The sequence below is a fragment of the Tachyglossus aculeatus genome, chromosome 3 (assembly GCF_015852505.1).
Source record: "Tachyglossus aculeatus isolate mTacAcu1 chromosome 3, mTacAcu1.pri, whole genome shotgun sequence".
NCBI classification, from domain to species: Eukaryota; Metazoa; Chordata; class Mammalia; order Monotremata; family Tachyglossidae; genus Tachyglossus; species Tachyglossus aculeatus.
This window is the reverse complement of record NC_052068.1, coordinates 15,898,645-15,920,684: the sequence shown is the minus strand read 5'-3', so window position 1 is coordinate 15,920,684 and position 22,040 is coordinate 15,898,645. Positions and strand designations below refer to the sequence as shown.

The 22,040-nt window shown below is 44.5% G+C and overlaps 1 protein-coding gene across 1 annotated transcript in view; it reads left to right on the top strand.

Annotated features, from left to right (window-relative positions):
• The window catches only part of WDFY4 (WDFY family member 4), a 442,717-nt gene that overhangs the window by 410,736 nt on the left and 9,941 nt on the right, over positions 1-22,040 (top strand). Inside the window, exons 57-59 of the mRNA XM_038744298.1 lie at positions 4,377-4,556; positions 11,266-11,448; positions 19,854-19,941. Coding sequence (XP_038600226.1) covers positions 4,377-4,556; positions 11,266-11,448; positions 19,854-19,941 — 451 coding nt within the window. The remainder of the gene's footprint in view (positions 1-4,376; positions 4,557-11,265; positions 11,449-19,853; positions 19,942-22,040) is intronic.

Genomic DNA, 22,040 nt, shown 5'->3' with positions numbered 1-22,040 from the left:
GGGTGATGGGGAGGGGAGGAGGAGCAGATGAAAAGGGGGCTTACTCTGCCCCAGTGCTCAGGACTCTGCTTAGCCAAGTAGTAAACACTTAACAAATACCACAGGTATTATTATTAAATACAAGCAGTCAATTGTATTTATTAAGCACTTACTGTGTGCACAGCACTGGACTAAGAACTTGGGAGAGTACAGTATAACAATAAGTAGACACATTCTTTGCCCACTATGAGTTTACAGTCTAGAGAGGGAGATAGACATTTATATAAATAAATAAATAACAGGTATGTATAGAAGCGTTGTGGGCTTCGGAGGAAGGATGAATAAATGGAGCAAGTCAGGGTGATGCAGAAGGGATTGGGAGAAGAAGAAAGGAGGGCTTAGGGAAGGCCTTTTGGAGGAGATGGGTCTTCAGTAAGGCTTTGAAGAATGGGGAGATTAATTGTTGGATATGAGGAGGGAGGGCATTCCCTAGGGTCCAGAAAGGTCCGAGTGACGCTTATAAATGTGAACTGGTCCAATTCAAAGTGTGTGAACAAAAGAGGATTTTTGCAGTGATGATGGAAAATCGTTGGGAAAATGGAAACCATGTACCAGAGCCAATTTCTCAGGGGCCCCAGGCAATCGCAACCTCTTCATCATCATCATCAATGCCCTCAAGCGGTCACCTACACTGTGCGAGGAGTGGAAGGTGATCATACCACTAGACTGCATCTACTATATTATTATACTGTACTCTCCCAAGCGCTTAGTACAGTGCTCTGCACACAATAAGCACTCAGTAAATACCATTGATTGACTGATGGATTGACTGCAAACTCTTTGAGGGCAGTGATGTATCTACCAACAGTATTACAGCATGGCTCAGTGGAAAGAGCCCGGGTTTTGGAGTCAGAGGTCATGGGTTCAAATCCTGGCTCCGCTGCTTGTCAGCTGTGTGACTTTGTGCAAGTCACTTCACTTCTGGGCCTGTTACCTCATCTGTAAAATGGGGATTAAGATTGTGAGCCCCTCATGGGACAACCTGATCACCTTGTATCCTCCCCAGCACTTAGAACAGTGCTTTGCACTTAGCAAGCGCTTAACAAATACCAAAATTATTATTTTTATCATTATATTGTACTCTCTCAAGCGCTTAGTATAGGGCTCTGCACATAGCAAACATACCCTAAATACTCTTAAGTGACTGTAAGCTCACTGGGCAGGGAATGTGTCTGTTATATTGTTGTGTTGTACTTTCCCAAGCGCTTAGTACAGCGTCCTGCATAAAGTAAGCACTCAAATAAGTATAATTAATTGATTTGATTATATAAATCTCTATATTCTTTATAAGCAATTCATGGATGGGCATGGCGTTCATGAAGTATTTGAACCTTCTATTTGAATCTGTGAGCTCTGAGTTCTAAACATTGCCTGTCATTTCCCTTTGATAAGCCCCTAAGCCTCTGTGGACTTGAAATTCCCCATCAATAAAATGAAGATGATAATTCCTCTGCCATTTCCCCTTTGGTCCACAGTAAAAGCAATTATTAGATGAGATTCCTCCCTAATTATTATGATACTTATTGAGTGTTTATGCCAAAGCACTATACTAAGTGCCGGGATAGATACAAGGTAATCAGTCCCTGCGTTACATGGGGCTCCTAATCTGAAAGGTGAGGAGGGCAAGTGTGACATCTTCATTATACAGATGAGGAAACTGAGGCTCAGAGAAATGACATCCCCTGCCCACCGTCACGTAGAACGTCAATTGTCAGAGCTGGGATTAGATCCTGGCTCTTCTGACTTCTAGTTCCATGTTCTTTCTGCTAGGCCATTCTGCTTCAACTCAGCCATGGCTACACCTGTATGAACACTCAGTATTCATTCATTCATTCAATCGTATTTATTGAGCACTTACTGTGTGCAGAGCACTGTACTAAGCACTTGGGAAGTACAAGTTGGCAACATATAGAAACAGTCCCTACCCAACAGTGGGCTCACAGTCTAGAAGGGGGAGACAGACAACAAAGCATATTAACAAAATAAAATAAATAGAATAAATACGTACAAGCAAAATAAATAAATAAATAGAGTAATAAATATGTACAAACATATATACCTATATACATATATATAGGTGCTGTGGGGAGGGGAAAGAGGTAAGGCTGGGGGGATGGGGAGGGGGGGAGGAGGGGGAGTATCATATCAGGATCATTTATTAAGCATTTACTACCTGCCCAGGGCTTGAGTAGATAAGACGTTATTAATCAATCAATCAATGGTCTTGACCAGCTCAATTTTCTACAATTATATATTATAAATGATTTATTTACATAAATGTCTGTCTCCTCTTAACTGGAAGCTCGTTGTGGGCAGGAACTTGACTGCTAGTTCTGTTGTATTATACCCTTCCAAGTACTTAGTAAAATGCTCTATACACAGTAAGCACACAACAGTTATGACAGGGGAAAGATAGACATTAAAATAAATTGTGTCTAGGTGTCCCTTTCCTACATGTTACTCAGAGTGTATCACATCCCCATTTTAAAAACAAGGAAACTCAAGTCCAGAGAGATGAAGTGACAGTCACACAGTAAGTCAGTGGTGGAGCTGGAACTCAAACTCAGTTCTCCTGACTCCCAGCCCCGCTTTTCTCAGTTTGCTATCATGGAGGGAACGATTTAGCTGAAGGGCATGAAAACACACAAAAGTTTCCCTACGTGGATGGGAGAGAATTGTCAGTTCTGCTTATGACTGGCTGGTGACCAGCAATCAGTTTGAACAGGTGCCAGGTGAGGGGCAAACAGTAGCCATTTCCAAGTTGGAAAACCTTTCTTCTCCTCAGGAGCCATGACAGGGTCGTCACCACAACTATCTGACTAGAGCCCTATCCCCTGAAAATGGGCATTTTGGGGTGTCCACTGGGCTCTTCCAAATTCTGGTTGGTGCCTATTTCCTCCAGAGAACCAGGCTGAATAAGGACTGCAAAACAGTGCAAGAAGGCCAAGTCAAGGCTTCATAAGAATAGCCATGTGCAAGAAATTAATCTTTACACAGTTTGCTCCCTGGGTATATGCCTTCACTTCTCAGAGAGCCCTTCCCAAGGTTCTGTTCTCTCATTCTGACACCAGTTTTAGAGCTGTTTTCTGAAGACTCTTTCCCTACTTTTTACGGTAATATAAGCCTCAAAAGGCCCCTTGGGAACTATTTGCTGTGGCCTAGTGGAAAGAGCACAGGCCTGGGATTCAGAAGAACTTTGTTCTGCTGTGTGACCGTGGCCAAGACCTTTAACTTCTCTGGGCCTCCGTTTCCTCATCTGCAAAATGGTTCAAAACTTGTTCACCCTCCTACTTAGACTGCGAGCCCCACGTGAGACAGGGACTGTGTCTGACCTGATTATCTTGTATCTACTCCAGCGCTTATACAGTGCTTGGCACATTGGTAGCACTCAATGAACACCGCAATTAGTATCGATGCCACGGAACCTAGGATTGAATCAAATCGCCCCGAGAAGGCGGAGCTGGAGGACACAAAATAATGACTATTATGGTACTCGTTAAGCATTTACTATGTGCCAGGCACTGTACTAAGCGCTAGAGTAGATACAAGTTAAGCAGGTTGGACACAGTCCCTGTCCCATGTGGGGCTCACACTCTTAATCATCATCATCAATTGTATTTATTGAGCGCTTACTGTGTGCAGAGCACTGTACTAAGTGCTTGGGAAGTACAAATTGGCAACATATAGAGACAGTCCCTACCCAACAGTGGGCTCACAGTCTACAGATGAGGTAACTGAGGCCCAGAGAAGTGCAGCAACTTGCCCAAGGTCACACAGCAGTCATGAGAAGCAGTGTGTCTTAGTGGAAAGAGAACGGGCTTGGGAGGCAGAGGACATGGGTTCTAATTCCAGCTTCACCGCTTGTCTGTGGTGTGACCTTAGGCAAGCCAGTTCATTCATTCAATCATATTTATTGATCACATACTGTGTGCAGAACACTGTACTAAGCACTTGGGAAGTACAAGTTGGCAACATATAGAGACGGTCCCTACCCAACAGTGGGCTCACAGTCTAGAAGGGGGACCCTCTCTGTGCCTCAGCTACCTCATCTGTAAAATGGGGATTAAGAATGTGAGCCCCACGTCGGGCAACCTGATTACCTTGTATCTACCCCGGTGCTTGGCACATAGTAAGCGCTTAACAAATACCGTAATTATTATTAATTATGTGGAGGAGCCAGGATTAGAACCCAGGTCCTTCTGACTGCTGGGCCCGTGCTCTGTCCTCTAAGACAGGATGGCAAGTGGTCCCACTCAGGATCTCACCAGCTTTGTTTTCCTGCTCTCCCCTTCCTTTCCTCCCATCCCCTCCCATCCCATCCCTTCACCCGCATACAGGCCCTGTATGGACACATGCAGGCGGTGACCTGCTTGGCCGCCTCTGTGACCTACAGCCTCCTGGTGAGCGGTTCCTCCGACAGAACCTGCATCGTCTGGGACTTGGACCACCTGGTCCGTGTGAGCCGGCTCCCGGCCCACGGGGCCCCCCTCTCCGCCGTGGCCATCAGCGACTCCACCGTGAGTCTTCATTTATCATCCTTCTTTTGACACATCCATGAACATTTCATGATAACTTAATGGGTGCTCTTTCCAAAGAGAAACGTTTTGAGACAGTGATGAATTGATTTTCTTTTTACAGGGATGGCTAATAGTACCCTTAATGACAAGGGGCTACATTAAAAGGAACATTGTTGATTGAGCGGCTAAGTAGAAGCATCGGCTTGGAGGGAGTCCGATGAAACCTTCGAGCTTTAGTTTTATTTCGTGGGGGCTTTGAGGGTTTTCGTTTGCGGGGGTGAGGAGAGGGGTTGCTGTTTTTCTGCCGTGGGCAAGACTAGCAAGTGGACGGTGGTATGTGGCATTTGTTGGGAGAGGAGGAGGCTCCCCAGGTGACTGTTGGGACGGACGTCTGTCTCTTGACATCAGCCAAAGGCAGGAACCCCAACGGGGGCTGATTAGATTTCAGGTCCACAACCAGCCAAGGCCCGCGATGGCCTGAATCAGCAGTCTCTGCTCCATCTCACATACCGGCAAATTCCTCTGCTCTCCCTTCTCCTCCCTCCACCTCTTGTTATCAAGGCTGAGAGCTGACGATGGGGCTTTAAGGTGGGTTGGCCATTGAACATTTAAAATCGGTGGTGATTTAATGGCACAGATCAACATCATCATCATCAATCATATTTATTGAGCGCTTACTGTGTTCAGAGCACTGTACTAAGTGCTTGGGAAGTACAAGTTGGCAACATATAGAGACAGTCCCTACCCAACAGTCAACAGTGATGGAGCTTGCCACTGCAGAAAGGGAAGAGCAGTTGGGGGAGCGGGAGGAGGGGGATGATTCACCTCGTTAGTGTTCATTCATTCAATCATATTTATTGAATGCTTACTGTGTGCAGAGCACTGTACTAAATGCTTGCAAAGTACAAGTCGGCAACATATAGAGATGGGCCGTACCCAGCCACGGGCTGAGGTGAGTCTCTGTCCAGGGGTGGTGAAGGGGCAGAGTTTGGCCATGTCCACTAGAATCCTACTTTGGCCAAAGAGTTTGGTCTTATTTGGCCCCAAAGTATGGAGACTAGGTTGTGCCAGAAGGTTCTATGGGTCTAATTGGGCTCTTCAGCAGCTGGATAGCATGGCTTGTGACAGAGGAAGGATGTATTTTGAAAATGTCATTCCAGTGAGAGCACGTTTGCGCCACTCACAGGGAAAATTCTTGCAATCCTTTAGCCTGTCCATATCCCCCTGCACTCCACCAAGCTGTTCCCCTACTGAGAAGCATCAGGGCTTCATGGAAAGAGTGTGGGATTGAGAGTCAGTGGACCTAGGTTCTAATCCTGGCTCTGCCACCTGCCTGCTGTGACACACTATGCAGATCATTTAGCATCTCTGTTTCCTCATGTGTAAAATGGGGAGTAAATAGCTGTTGTTCTTCCTACTTAGACTGTGAGTTTCATGTGGGACAAGGACTGTGTCTAATGCACTGTATCTTCCCTATTACTAGGTACAATGTTTGGCACCTAGTAAGAAATTAATCATAATTAATAATGATAATGATAACAATTGCAATTTTTAAGTGCTTACCATGTGCCAGGCACTGTAATAATAATGATAATAATGGCATTTGTTAAGCACTTACTATGTTCAAAGCACTGTTCTGAGCACTGGAGAATATACAAAGTGATCAGGTTGTCCCACGTGGGGCTCACAATCTTAATCCCCATTTTACAGATGAGGTAACTGAGGCACAGAGAAGTTAATTGACTTGCCCAAAGTCACTCAGCTGACAAGCGGCGGAGCTGGGATTTGAACCCATGACCTCTGACTCCCAAACCCGTGCTCTTTCCACTGAGCCATGCTGGGGTGAAAACAAGTCCCTCCCTCTGGACTATAAACCTGTTGTGGGCAGGGATTGTCTCTCTTCATTGCTGTATTGTACTTTCCAAGTGCTTAGTACAGTGCTTGGCACACAGTAAGTGCTCAATAAATACGATTGAATGAATGGAGTCCTTCTCCCACGTGAGGCTGTCTCATTCCTCATTTGACAAATGTATAACAGAGGTCCAGAGAAGTGAAATTACTTGCCCAAAGTCACAAAGCAGACAAGTGGCAGAGCTATTGTTACTTCACATAACTTTTGCCTCCATTGCTTAATTTCGTCTTCCCTAAGAACCAGCCTTCTTGCTTCAGCCTTCTCAACTTGGTCAATCAATCAATCAATCAATCAGTTGCATTTCTTGAGCATTTACTGTGTGCAGAGCACTGTACTGAGGGCTTGGGAGAGTACAATATAACAGAGTTGTTCACCATGCTCCGTCTTCACAGTGAGCTTGCAGTCTAAGGGGGAAGCAGACTTTACTATAAATAAATAAATTATGGACATGTACATAAGGTGGGAGGCATCAAGGTGACTGAGTGTTTTAAACTAAGTTCTCTTCTTTTCTGCTTCCACCTTCCTGAATATGACTTGAGCAGGATTTGGACAAACATCCGCTGTTTACTAAGTAACATTTGTCCAATCTTTCTTTGATTCTCAAAATTCAGTCTTCTCTGCTAGCTGGGCCCCGAGGGAAGGCGGCGTCAAGCAGAACCAATCTCAAGTGGTTGGGACACCAATCCAAACTGGGATGAATTCTTCCTTTTGTCAGCCTTCGTATTTAAATGGGATCCAAGCCCAATGATTTTGAAGCCACTCAGTTTTCAATTGAAAGATCTCTGACAGGACTAGAACCTCAAGAATTCTCAGATCTAGCAATGCCTTTAGTTATTTGTATGGACAGGGAAATTTGTCATTTTCTGCCCATTAGTGTCATACTTTAGTTTAAAAAAAATTGCATAATAATAATAATAATGGCATTTGTTAAGTGCTTATTATGTGGCAAGCACTGTTCTAAGCGCTGGGATAGTTACAAGGCAATCAGGTTGTCCCATGTGGGGCTCACAGTCTTAATCCTCATTTTACAGATGAGGTAACTGAGGCACAGAGAAGTTAAGTGACTTGCCCAAAGTCACACAACTGACAAGTAGTGGAGTCAGGATTAGAATCCATGACCTTTGACTCCCAAGCTCATGTTCTTTCCACTGAGCCATACATTCCTGCTCTCCCTCCTACTTAGACCCTGAGTTCCAGGTGAGAGGGAAAATGTACCTTACTGATTAACCTGCTGTTGGGTAGAGACCATCTCTATATGTTGCCAATTTGTACTTCCCAAGCGCTTAGTACAGTGCTCTGCACACAGTAAGTGCTCAATGAATACGATTGAATTAATTGATTAATTAATTAACTTAGTACAGTGTTTGGCACATAGTACTTAACAAATACCATGCAATAAGTTGGTGCATTTAGCCATTCATTTATATAACAGTTCAGGGCAATATCCCTTAAGAAACACACTTCATTCTCCTTATTCAGTAATATTCATTGAGTGATTTCTGTGCACAGAGCACTGTACTAAGTGCTTGGGAGCGTACAATATAATGGTAAACAGACACATTCCCTCTCCCTAATGAGCTTACAGTCTAGAGGGGAAGACAGACATTAAACTAAATACATAAATTATATAAAGAGTATTTACATATAAATTATATAGGATGTATAATTTATATACTAAGTTTTGTTTCTTAGAGTAGAAACAGTCTAGTTCCTGCCCAATCAGGCTGTGCCCCCTGCCTCGTCCCCCGTCCCCCTTCAGCCTCCCACTGACTGTCCAACCAAGGATGAAACTCTGAACCGGAGGGAGGGCCCCATTATTTTCATCCACTCCATACCCTTCTCTGGAGAGCAAACACAGCAGCATGGCAGAGTGAGAATGTCAGAATGTCCTGGGTTCTAATCCTGGCTCCGACACTTGTCCATTCTGGGTCTTTGGGTAACTCACTTCATTTCTCTCTGCCTCAGTTCCCCCATCTGTAAAATGGAAATTGAGACTGTGAGCCCCACATGGGACAGGGACTGTGCCCAACCCATTTTGCTTATCTCTACCACAGTGCTTAGTACAGTGCCTGGCACATAGCAAGCACCAAACAAATACCACAATTATTATCATTATTATTATTATCACTCCTCTTTGAACGAAGTACCAGATTTTGCCCCTCCCCACCCCCCAGCCCTTCAACAAGTCATGGAAGGTAGCGCAAAGGCAGCATGGTCTAATAGATCAATCAATCAATCAATTGTATTTATTAGCGCTTATTTATTGAGGGCACAGTCTAGATCAGGGTCCTGGGAGTCAGAAGGACCTAGGTTCATTCATTCATTCATTCAATCGTATTTATTGAGCACTTACTGTGTACAGAGCACTGTACTAAGCGCTTGGGAAGTACAAGTTGGCAACATATAGAGACGGTCCCTACCCAACAGCAGGCTCACAGTCTAGAAGGGGGAGACAGACAACAAAACAAAACATATTAACAAAATAAAATAAATAGAATAAATATGTACAAGTAAAATAAATAAATAAATAGAGTAATAAATATGTACAAACATATGTACATATATACAGGTGTGGTGGGGAGGGGAAGGAGGTAAGGCGGGGGGGATGGGGAGGTTCTAATCCCAGCTCCTTCACTCGTCTGCTCTGTGACCTTGGACACGTCATTTAATTTCTCCATACCTCAGTTCCTTCATCTGTAAACTGGGGGTTAAGACTGTAAGTCCTATATGGGACAGGGACTGTGTCCAACCTGATTATCTTGTATCTACCCCAATGCATAGAACGGTGCCTGGCACAAATAACAAACACCATTACTACAATTATTATAATTATTATTATTATCCCTGGCCTCTAAGATGGGAGATGCCTGCTAAGGAGCCCAAATGGTCCAGTATCATTTTCAGTACTGGTGATTCTGCTTCAAATCAGTCCATTGCAAGTCTGGCTTGAGAATTGTCCCTTGTGATATAGAGTGCTCCTGTCCAAAAATTAAAGGCATTTTCTTCATTCAAACCAGATGCAGGCTGCTAATCCAGTAACTGGCGGCCACCTGCAGAGTTCAATGGTGATCTTCCTTTCTCTCCACTCGGTCCAATTCCAAGATCAATCAATCAATGATATTTATTGACCTCTTAACTTTCATACAGAGCACTGTTTTAAGTGCTTGGAAGAGTACAATACACTAAAATTAGCAGAAATGTTCCCTGCCCATAATGAGCTTACAGTCCAGAGGGGGCAACAGACATTAATATGAATAAATCAGCATTTTATAATAAATAATTTCAAGAGTGCTGAGCAGGACAATACTTTGATGAAAACCCGTTCAAGCAGATGGCTAATAGAGGACATTTAATTAGAGCTCAATTTCAACAGAAATAAACCAAGGCACTCTAACCCTCTAACTTTTGCCACAGAGTAGAGCCTTCTAATTCATGTAGGCATATAGACCGGTTTTCAGGTTATTACACTGATGCTTTCTCGACATCTTGCATGGTTTCCTTTGTTTTCATTGTGAGCTAAATGTAGACATCAAAAGGACTGAAAACCTCATAAAACATTGAGAGAACAAATAATTACAATGTGTCTCCTAAGCCCACCAGATAGCTAATTGTCTGAAATTTATTTAAAAATCAGAGTTATGAGTAGAACGCTGGACTCCTGACAACTAGTTAAAAAGCCCACACATTTGACCCTATGCATTGGATGCTGTTCTTTGGATATATGGCTTTATTATTAGTAGTATTATTGTTATTAGTATCATCATTATTATCATATTTGTTAAACCTGTACTATGTGTCAGGCACTGTACTAAGTGCTGGGATATTTGCAAGCCAATCAGTTCAGACACAATCCCTGTCCCACATGGGGATCACAGTCCAAGTAGGAGGGAGATGAGGTATTGAATCCACATTCTACAGTTGAGGAAACTGAGGCACAGGGAAGTTAAGTGACTTGCTCAGTGTCCCATAACAGGAATGTGGTGGAGCCGGGATTGGGTTCCAAACCCAATCCTCTGGGTTCCAAACCCACACTCTTTCCACTGGGCCACACTGCTCCTCGTTGCCTGTATTTCATTCATTCATTCATTCATTCATTCACTCATTCATTCGTATTTATTGAACACTTACTGTGTGCAGAGCGCTGTACTAAGCGCTTGGGAAGTCCAAGTTGGCAACATCTAGAGATGGTCCCTACCCAACAGCGGGCTCACAGTCTAGAAGGGGGAGACAGACAACAAAACAAAGCATATTAACAAAATAAAATAAATAGAATAAATATGTACAAATAAAATAAATAAATGAATAGAGTAATAAATACATACAAACATAGATACATATATACAGGTATTCATTCAATCGTATTTATTGAGCACTTACTGTGTGCAGAGCACTGTACTTAGCGCTTGGGAAGTACAAGTTGGCAACATAGAGAGACGGTCCCTACCCAACTGGATCAGAGGATGCAGATCTGGTCTAGCTCACATCCCCCACACAAACTTTCCCTGTCCTGGACTTCATTTCTTCCTCCTGTCCTAAACACCCCCGGTATGGAGATCTAGCTCAGTGGTCGGGGGAAGAAATAGAGAAGAGAATTTTCTAGAAATGATAAGGTTGAAGGAAGCAGTAATCAAAGCAAAACTAGGAAATTGTTTCTGTCGAGGCCAAAGCCAAATCTTCTGCAGCTTCTCTAAAGCCTCTTTTTTCGTCGCTGCTGTGGAAAAATTCTAGTGCTGGCCTGCCATGTGTTGAGAAGCAATGGATGGTGATTGAGAATGGATGTTTCTTCTTTTGGTTCAGGGTGAAATTGCCTCTTGTGCTGGGACCTACCTGTACCTGTGGAATGCCAATGGACAGCCTTTGGCCAGGATCAATACAGCCCAAAGCTCAGAAGGGCCCATCACTTGCTGTGGCTTCATAGATGGCCTGGACTGGGATACCTGCAACATCATCATCACAGGAAGCGGGGATGGAATTGTCCGGGTAGGTGTGTTAGCACGATTATCTTTGATTGTTACTGGAAATATGTCCCACTGAGCTCCCTGGGGCAAATATTCAACATCTGCTAGATACATAATGATCTGGGATCACTTCAACACAATGGACCATGAGGCGTGAAAGGGCAAGATTTGACTCTCACAGGGGACGAAGATGCAAATTATGATCAGTAGTCTATAGCAGGCACCTACTGTTAGCAGAGCCCTGGATTTAGCGCTTGGGAGACCTTACGGCTCAGGTGGGGAAACAGTCATGAGATCATTTTCAGACGAAGAGGAAGGAAAAACAGACATGTAGCTGAGCACATGTTTCGATATGCCTTGTCTTATGTTGTCGAGTCGTCTCCGACCCATAGTGACACCATAGACACATCTCTCCCTGAACACCCCACCTCCATCTGCAAACGTTCTGGTAGTGGATCCCGAGAGTTTTCTTGGTAAAAATCCAGAAGTGGTTTACCATTGCCTCTTTCCGCGCAGCAAATCTGAGTCTCCATTCTCGACTCTCTCCCATGCTGCTGCTGCCCAGCACAGGGGAGTTTGAACTTGTGGCAGGTTGCCTGCCACTCACTAGCCACTGCCCAAGCTAGTAATGGGTAGGCCTCTGCTTGACTTTACCTCCCATAGTCAAGACTGATAGAGTACTGACTGGAAACTCTTCAGGTGCGACCCTGAGAATAATAATAATAATAATAATAATAATAATAATAATAATAATAATAATGGCATTTATTAAGTGCTTACTATGTGCAAAGCACTGTTCTAAGCACTGGGGAGGTTACAAGGTGATCAGGTTGTCCCACAGGGAGCTCACAGTCTTAATCCCCATTTTCCAGATGAGGTAACTGAGGCACAGAGAAGTGAAGTGACTTGCCCAGAGTCACACAGCTGACAATTGGCAGATCCAGGATTTGAACCCATGACCTCTGACTCCAAAGCCCATGCTCTTTCCACTGAGCCACGCTGCTTCTCAACGTCACCGGGCTTTCCCTCCCTCCTTCCCTCTTGCGTACATGGGTGGGGGAGTGGGAGAGTGATGGGGTGAGTTGGGGGCAGGGGAGAGCTGTGGGGAGGGGTCAGACGACCACCACCAGGCACTCAACTCGGATATATGCTGAGGGTTTTGTTCCACAGAATGCAGACAGCCAAGGAATTAGGAAGCACATTCCTTGCAACGGGAAAATGGAATCCAGAAATGGAAGTTTCTAACGGGGGCCCATTCTATGCCACAGGTTAGACCACACAGGAGGGCTTCCATGAAAGATCAGGACTGTCAGCTATCGCCCATTTCCCAGGCAAAATCCTTCAAGTTGACCTAATAAGTGTTCATTCATTCAGTCATTCAATCATATTTATTGAGCACTTACTGTGTGCAGAGCACTGTACTAAGCACTTGGGAAGTACAAGTTGGCAACATATAGAGATGTGCAGTGTTGATATGTGCAGAAGTGCTATGAGTGGCCCGGCACTACTAAAATCACATCTCCTGCAGGAAGTCTTCCCTGATTGCTCTCTCATATCCCAACCTATTTCCTCAAGTACTGCATTCATTCATTTCATTCATTCCATCGTATTTTCGGAGGGCTTACTGTGTGCAGAGCACTGTACTAAGTGCTTGGAAAGTACAGTTCGGCAAAAGATGGGGCAATCCCTATCCAACTATGGGCTCATAGTCTAGAAGGAGGAGACAGATGACAAAACAAGTAGACTGGTGTCAATAGCATCAGAATAGATAAATAGAATTATAGATATATGCACATCATTAATAAAATAAATAGAATAATAAATAAGTACAAATATACACAAGTACTGAGGGGGCAGGGGAAGGGGGTAGAGCAGAGGGAGGGAGGGGCGATGGAGAGGGGAGGAGGAGCAGAGGAAAAGGGGGGCTCAGTCTGGGAAGGCTTCCTGGAGGAGGTAAGCTTTCAGTAGGGCTTTGAAGGGAGGAAGAGAGCTAGCTTGGCAGATGTGGAGAGGGAGGGCATTCCAGGCCAGAGGTAGGACGTGGGCCAGGGGTCGACAGTGAGACGGGCGAGAACGAGGCACGGTGAGGAGATTAGCGGCAGAGGAGCGGAGGGTGCGGGCTGGGCTGGAGAAGAACAGAAGGGAGGTGAGGTAGGAGGGGGCGAGGGGATGGACAGCCTTGAAGCCAATAGTGAGAAGTTTTTGCTTGATACGAAGCTTGATAGGCAACCACTGGAGATTTTTGAGGAGGGGAGTCACATGTCCAAAGCGATTCTATAGAAAGATAATCTGGCCCTTAGATAATCACAGCACTAGGTACATACCCAAAGTTTATGTATTTATATTAATGTCTGCCTCTCCCTGTAGACTGTAAGCTCCTTGTAGGCAGGGAACGTTTCTACCTCTCTACCTGAATGGTTTTTTTGCACTCTCCCAAGTGCTTAGTATGGTGCTCTTTACTCATTAAGTGCTCAATTAATATCACTGTTGGATTGACCTACATACTTCATTCATTCATTCATTCAATCGTATTTATTGAGCACTTACTGTGTGCAAAGCACTGTACTAAGCGCTTGGGAAGTACAAGTCAGCAACATACTTCATTCATTCAATTGTATTCATTGAGTGCTTACTGTGTGCAGAGCACTGTACTAAGCGCTTGGGAAGTCCAAGTTGGCAACATATAGAGATGGTCCCTACTCAACAATGGGCTCACAGTCTAGAAGGGGGAGGCAGAGAACAAAACAAAACATGTAGACAGGTGTCAAGTCATCAGAATAAATAAATAATTGACATACTTGAGTCCATACTTGAGTCCATACCTGCAAACACTGAGAGTTTTAGCCCCTCTGACCTACTGCCAATACTTAGGTCCATACAGAAGGAGCAGCATGATTTAATGGAAAGAGCAAGGGCTTGGCAGTCAGAGGACGTGGGTTCTAATTCTGACCACCACTTTTCTGCTATGTGACCTTGGGCAAACCACTTAACTTCTCTGTTCCTCAGTTACCTCATCTGTAAAATGGGGATTAGGACTGTGAGCCCCACAACGGACAATCCGATCACCTTGTATCTACCTCAGCTCTTAGGAGAGTGCTTGGCACATAGTAAGTGCTTTACGAGAACCATAATAATTGTTATTATGATTATACATTGAAATGCTGTTGCTTCTCCCTACCTGTGAGTCATTCTACTGTCTTACACCCCCACTGGATTGTTAATTCTCTGAGGTCAGGAATCTAATCTATTAATTATTCTACCCTCCAAAATGCTTAATGTGCTCTACGCAGAGTAAATGCTCAAAAAATGTCATTGATCGATTTGTTGATTGACTTGATAAAAGGGAATGAAAGTTGAATAGACAAATGAATTTATATAATAGTAATTCTAGTATTTGTAAAGTACTTACTATATGTCAGGCACTATAGTAAACGCGCAGTGCTGTGGATGCAAGCAAATCCGTTTGGACACAGTCCTAGTCCCACATGGGGCTCATGGTCTCGATCCCCATTTTACAGATGAGGTAACTGAGATATAGAGAAGTGAAGTGACTTGCCTAAGATCACACAGCAGAGAGTGATGGAACAGGATTAGAACCCGTGACCTTCTGATTCCCGAGCCCGTGGTCTATGCACTACGCCATGCTGCTTCTCCGGTTGCATATGAGCCAAAGAATCTAAACCAGCATAATTAAGAATCACAACACAGAAAGAAAATATCAAAGGATTGGGACCTGATTGTAAGCTAGTTGAGGGCTGGGATTGGATATATTGTGTTTTTTAGAGCTTCTGGTCCATTCCTATCAGGATCAACAAGGATCCTAGTAAATAAATGTTTGAGTGATCTTTAATAAGAGGTGTGGTGTTTAAGTGCTTAATATGTGCCAAACACTGTACTAAGTGCAGAGGTGGATACATTTATGAACACATCACATATATATCACAGTCTTCTTTGCGGGCTCCTCTTCCCCCCTCCCATCCCCTTGCTGTCAGTGTTCCTCAAGGGTCACTTCTTGGTCCCCTTCTGTTCTCTATCTATACTCACTCCCTTGGTTAACTCATTCAGCTTGAACCCAACGTCTTCAACTATCATCTCTACGCTGATGACACCCAGATCTACATCTCTGCCCCTGCTCTCTCTCCCTCCCTTCAGGCTCGGGTCTCCTCCTGTCTTCAGGACATCTCCATCTGGATGTTTGCCCACCATCCAAAACTCAATATGTCCAAGACTGAACTCCTTATCTTCCCTCCCAAACCCTGCCCTCTCCCTGACTTTCCCATCACTGTAAATGGCGCTACCATCCTTCTCGTCTCACAAGCCCACAACCTTGGTGTTGTTCTCAACTCTGCTCTCTCGCTCACCCCTCACATCCAGTCCATCACCAAAACCTGCCGGTCTCACCTCCGCAACATTACCAAGAGCCGCCCTTTCCCCTCCATCCAAACTGCTACCTTGCTGGTTCAATCTCTCGTCCAATCCTGACTGGATTACTGCATCAGCCTCCTCTCTGATCTCCCATCCTCCTGTCTCGCCCCACTTCAGTGTATACTTCATGCTGCTGTCTGGATCAGCTTTGTGCAGAAACGCTCTGGGCGTGTTACTCCCCTCCTCAAAAATCTCCAGTGGCTGCCAGTCATCAAGCAAAAACCCCTTACTCTCGGCTTCAAGGCTGTCCACCACCTCGCCCCCTCCTACCTCACCTCCCTTCTCTCCTTCTACAGCCCAGCCCACACCCTCCACTCCTCTGCCACGAACCTCCTCACTGTACCTCGTTCTCACCTGTCCCGCTGTCGACACCTGGTCCACGTCCTCCCCCTTGCCTGGAATGCCTTCCCTCCGCACATCCACCAAGCTCACTCTCTTCCTCCCTTCAAAGCCCTACTGAGAGCTCAACTCCTCTAGGAGGCCTTCCCAGACTGAGCTCCCTTTCTCCTCTCCTCCTCCCCATCCCCCGTGCCCTACTTCCTTCCCATCCCCACAGCACCTGTACATATGTTTGCACAGATTTATTACTCTATTTATTTTACTTGTACTTATTTACTATTCTATTTATTTAGTTAATGATGTGCATCTAGCTTTATTTCTAATTGTTCTGATGACTTGACACCTGTCCATATGTTTTGTTTTGTTGTCTGTCTCTCCCTTCTAGACTGTGAGCCCATTTTCGGGTAGGGACCGTCTCTATATGTTGCCAACTTATACTTCCCAAGCGCTTAGTACAGTGCTCTGCACACAGTAAGCGCTCAATAAATACGATTGAATGAATGAATGAATATCTAGGACACTTGAATCTGTGCCCTTTGGGCATTTAGTATTTGCCCCACTCTCAGCTCCACAGCATTTATGTTCATATCTATAATTTATTCATTTATATTAATGTCTGTCTCGCCCTCTAAACTGTAAGATCCTTGTAGGTAATAATAGTCATAATAACTGTAGTATTTGTTAAGCATTTACTATGTACCAGGCACTGTTTTAAGTGCTGAAGTAGTTACAAGATAATCAGGTTGGATGCAGTCCCTGTCTCACATAGGCCTCACACTCTTAATACCCTTTGTACAGATGAGGAACTGAGACACTGAGAAGTGAAGTGACTTGTCCAAGGTCACACAGCACAGAAAACACGCCTACCAACTCTGTTGTATTGTACTCTCCCAAGCACTTAGTACAGTGTCCCACACACAGTGAGCTCTCCATAAATACAATTGATTGATTGGTTGATGGAGATCACACATAGTCCCCTGTCTCAAATTGGGCTCAGAGTTTAAAAAGGATGAAGAACAGGGATCGTTTCCATTTTACAGATGAGGAAGCTGAGTCATAGAGAAGTTCAGTGAATTGCCTATGGTCACACAACAGATACGCAACTGAACCGGGATTGGAACCCAGACCCTCTGTCTCCCAGGCCCGGGTTCTTTCCAATAGGCCGTGTTGCTTAATGCTGGCTTTTACAGTCCTCGAGGGTAGGGAACATGTCTTCTACTTTCATGGGATGTTCCCAACTATCTAATAAGTGACTAGACGCAGTGTGGCTCAGTGGAAAGAGCCCGGTCTTGAGAGAGGTCATGGGTTCTAATCCCAGGTCTGCCACTTGTCAGCTGTGTGACTTTGGGCAAGTCACTTAACTTCTCTGGGCCTTAGTTACCTCATCTGTAAAATGGGGATTAAGACTGTGAGCCCCATGTGGGACAACCTGATTACCTTTTATTCCCCCCCCAGCGCTTAGAACAGTGCTTGGCACATAGTAAGCGCTTAACAAATGCCATCATCATTATTATTAATAATAATAAAGTGTTCTGCACAAGTGGGTTCCAATCCCAGCTCCACCACTTGTCTGCTGTGTGACCTTGGGCAAGTTACTTAACTTCTCTGTGCCTCAGTTACCTCATCTGTAAAATGGGGATTAAGACTGTGAGCCCCACGTGGGGCAAGCTCATTACCTTATACCCACCCCCGTGCTTAGAAGAGTGCTTGGCATATAGTAAGCATTTAACAAATGCCGTAATTATTGTTATTATTATTATTATTATAGTAGGTGCTCATAACATGCTGGGGGTTATGACGAAGACAAGGATGATGATTTCCCTGCAAGGAAAATAGAAAACCTCCTATGCTCCTTTACATATTTGTAGTACAATGTAACCTAATGGAAATAAAATGACTCTGTAAAAGGTGTATTTAAAGTGAAGGTGGGGGTCTTTTTATCCCTATGCTTGCTGAGCTTATATTTTCCCAGTAGAGTCTCTCTGCATGATTGCAATTGTTTGGAAGTGAAAATCCTTGGTTGGGGGGAAGGGGGAGGTGGGAGGAGACAGCAGGGTCTGGGTTTGAATCCTCCCTCAACAATCGATTTGCTCTTTGACCCTGGATTCATCACCGTACTTAAGCAGGCCTCCATTTTCCAGATTGAAGATGGAACTGCTAAAGACACTCACTTATCTCTGCTGAGCCCGGGGGAATCATTGCTAAGAAGGATCTGAAAGAGCTTGGCCAAAGCAGAGACGCCTGTGATTCAAATCGAGAGCTGGTTATTGTAAACAGACACATGTCCCTCTTTCAATTAGGATAGCATGGGTGTTTTAAGGAATGCGTCACTGATTCTTGGGGGTATCAATCAGGGTGGGATGAAAGAATTTGGTATAAAATAGCAGCTGGTTAATCTTCCATGTGTCCCCTTCTGACAGTTTGAAATATTTAGAAAACCATCCTTGTCAGCAATTTCCGTCCCACAATTGCTTCTTCATTGTCCAAATGCAACCAGCTGTGGAATTAAAACAAAGACCACCAAAGTTTCCCTTTATGGGTTTCTTCTGAGATTGAAGTCACACAGAATTGACTGAGTCGTGACTATTTTAGGTCAAAGAGCCCCCTCACATGGAGCCGGGGAAAGAGCGCAAGTCTGAGAGTCAGAAGGTCATGGGTTCGAATCTACACTCCACCACTTGTCTGCTGTGTGACCTTGGGCAAGTCACTTCACTTCTCTGTACCTCAATGACTTCTGTAAACTGGGGATTAAATCCTATTCCCTCCTACTGAGACTGTGAGCCTCATGTGGGACAGGGACTTTGTCCAACTTGTTCTTATTTCTACCCAAGGGCTTATTGGAATGCTTGGTACCTAGTGAGTACACATAGTAAGCACTTAAGTAAAATAATGATAATAATAATAACAATAACAGTTTGTTGTGACTATGGAGGTGATCTCAGGCATGGAAAAGAAGCATTGTCTTTTGCAGAAAGTTTTTACTGAAGCCCTCAGAGATCTGAAAATAAGCTTTGGTGCTCAGTTTGGGATTCAGTCACTGAATGCCAACCCTTTCAAAAATAAGAATAAGAATAAGAATAATAAACTGTGGTATTTGTTAAGCGTTCACTATATGGCAAGCACCGTTCTAAAATCGGGGATAGATACAAGATAGGTTGATAAATATCTAACAGAATTCCATAAAACCTCAGAGGCCTATCAGTCAATCAGTAAATTGTATTTATTGACCTCTATCATTCTGTATCACCAGAATTCACCAAATCACATCCAGCTGGAGTCTCCATCAACTTTTCTCTCTCATACCTCAGATACCTTGTGGGAGTCAGAAGGTCATGGGTTCTAATCCTATCTCCATCACTTGTATGCTGTGTGACCTTGGGAAAGTCATTTCACTTCTCTGGGTTTGAGTTACCTCATCTGTAAAATGGGGATTGAGACTGTGAGCCCCATTTTTGACAGGGACTGTATCCAACCCCATTTGCTTTTATCCACCCCAGCACTCAGTGCAGTACCTGGCACTTACCAAATATCACAATTATTATTATTATTTTCATAACTTTTCCGTGTAAAACATAAGAAATGTGAGTCTGAAAGTTTCCCATTGATTCCGCACTAAACCTCCGAATTTCTCTACATAATTTTTTTTTCCTCTCTCATGGATAGTTGTGGAAGACTGAATACATGAAGATGTCAGATCAAAGTGGCGTCCCAGGATCCCAAGAACCCACAACCAAAGCTCTGGACCAGAAAGGTATTTGGAATGAAAGATTGTAACCCCAGATAATCCCATGGAAGTTTTTGCCCATATGCAATTATGTCCAGTGTGAATGTGGGCCTCAGAAGAAGTCATAAAGAGCCAAGCCGGCCACTTCCAAAGTGGATGATCCCCATTCATGTCTTATCACCTAGCCTTTGGGTCTGAACTTCCATCTTTGTGTTCTCTTCTTCCTCCAATCTGTACTTTACTATCTGTCTGTCTGACTTGATAGATTGTATACTCCTTGACAAGCAGCATGGCTCAGTGGAAGGAGCCCGGGCTTTGGAGTCAGAGGTCATGGGTTTGAATCTCAGCTCACCAATTGTCAGCTGTGTGACTTTGGGCAAGTCACTTAACTTCTCTGTGCCTCAGTTGCCTCATCTGTAAAACAGGGACTAAGTCTGTGAGCCCCACGTGAGACAACCTCATTACCTTGTATCTACCCCAGCGCTTAGAATAGTTCTTGGCACATAGTAAACATTTAACAAATACCATTATTATCATAATTATTATCATTACTCTCCCAAGCATTGAGTCCATGGCCCAACCCATTGGGAGCTTTGGCCCTGACCGCTGGATGTAGTGGGAAATGGGATCATTGGAGAACAATCCAGGGGCTCTTCAGCTCTGTCACAAATTCTTCCAGAGAGTAAGAGACTTATTCGTTTAATAAGAATGACTTAATGCACATGAGCATCAGAGGTTTTACTTAAATGGTTTTATTAGCAAGAGATTAAATCAAGCAGCTGGAATAATTCACCATAGAATCCTCAGCTTCACAGCAGAGGCTAGGACACGCATCTCTGTGTAATTTCCAGTTGGCTCGTCCTCAATTTACTATGGATGTGGCAGTCAGCCCCTAATACCGATTTGCCATTCCTCCTCTGGGATGCTTGGAGTGGTCCTGCTTCAGAAACTCACCTACACGATGCTCTGTTTCCCCACTACGGATATGCCCCCAGGGGTAGGAGCCTCTCTTGAGTCCAGTGAGCCCCTTCCTTCAGGCAAGGAGTTCCGTCCAGCTGGCTGCCGGCCAGTCCAGCTGGGCTGCAGGCCTTCGGCAAGGGACGGGGTCTTTGGAATTCCTGGCTCCTTTAAAGGACCCCCTCCTTCTAAACAGCAGAATCATTAGCTCGTCTTCCCCAGTGGAGGGAGAATTTTTCAACAGTCTCCCACTCCAGCGAGGCGTATCTTGGCATTTGATCTAGCACACAGTCACCCCCAGTGAAGCCACCTCTGGTTTATCAGGGCCACAGCAGTTATGAGAGAGGGAATTAAGTTTGCCCCCTTCTGCTCATTAGCAACTGAGAGGTCCTTTGTTTTGATGCCAGCAATTAAAGACATCACTCTTCTCAGTGCTTTTCTAGAAGTCAGTGTTCCACTGTAATTTACCCAAAGCCTATAATCCTCCCAGAGAGAACTTCTTTGAGTACACACACACATCCTCCTCCCCCCCACTCTCTTTTTCTCTTCCCTTCTCTCTCCCACCACTCTCCTGGCAGTTTTGAAGGAGGGTATGAGTTATATTGACCTAGACCATTTGAGGCATCAGCTAGAGGTGATGCTGGAGTTCATTCCTTGACACTGGCTCCCAGATGTGTTTTGACAGAGTGCACAGTAATGTGGATTTCTTCCTTTTTTTAGCCTCTCTCCCCATATTAACTCCATGCCTTGTACAAAACATGGTCTGACAAGGTTCTATTCCACTGCACCCTAGAAGGAGAATTGATGAGATTGGGACAAAATTAGGAGGAGAGTTGGGGCACCAGATAGAGAGCAAACAGCCTACAGAAGGCAAGATTGGGTTTGTTTTTTCATGGGTGTGGCTGAAAAGACAGATGGACCACGAAGTGTCCTTTCCTCCTAAGGCACATATCAGGATGACCTTACGCTATCGCTTTTGTTCTTTGCTCTGCCTGACTGGGTTTTCAGTTCTGGCCCTTGCTGTACATACAGTAAGCACTCAATAAATACAATTGAACAAATGAATAAGCAGAGAAAGGGGGATTTAAGAGAGCTGGAGACGGGAGCAGTGTCGAGAAGCAGCGTGGCTCAGTGGAAAGAGCCCGGGCTTGGGAGTCAGAGGGCATGGG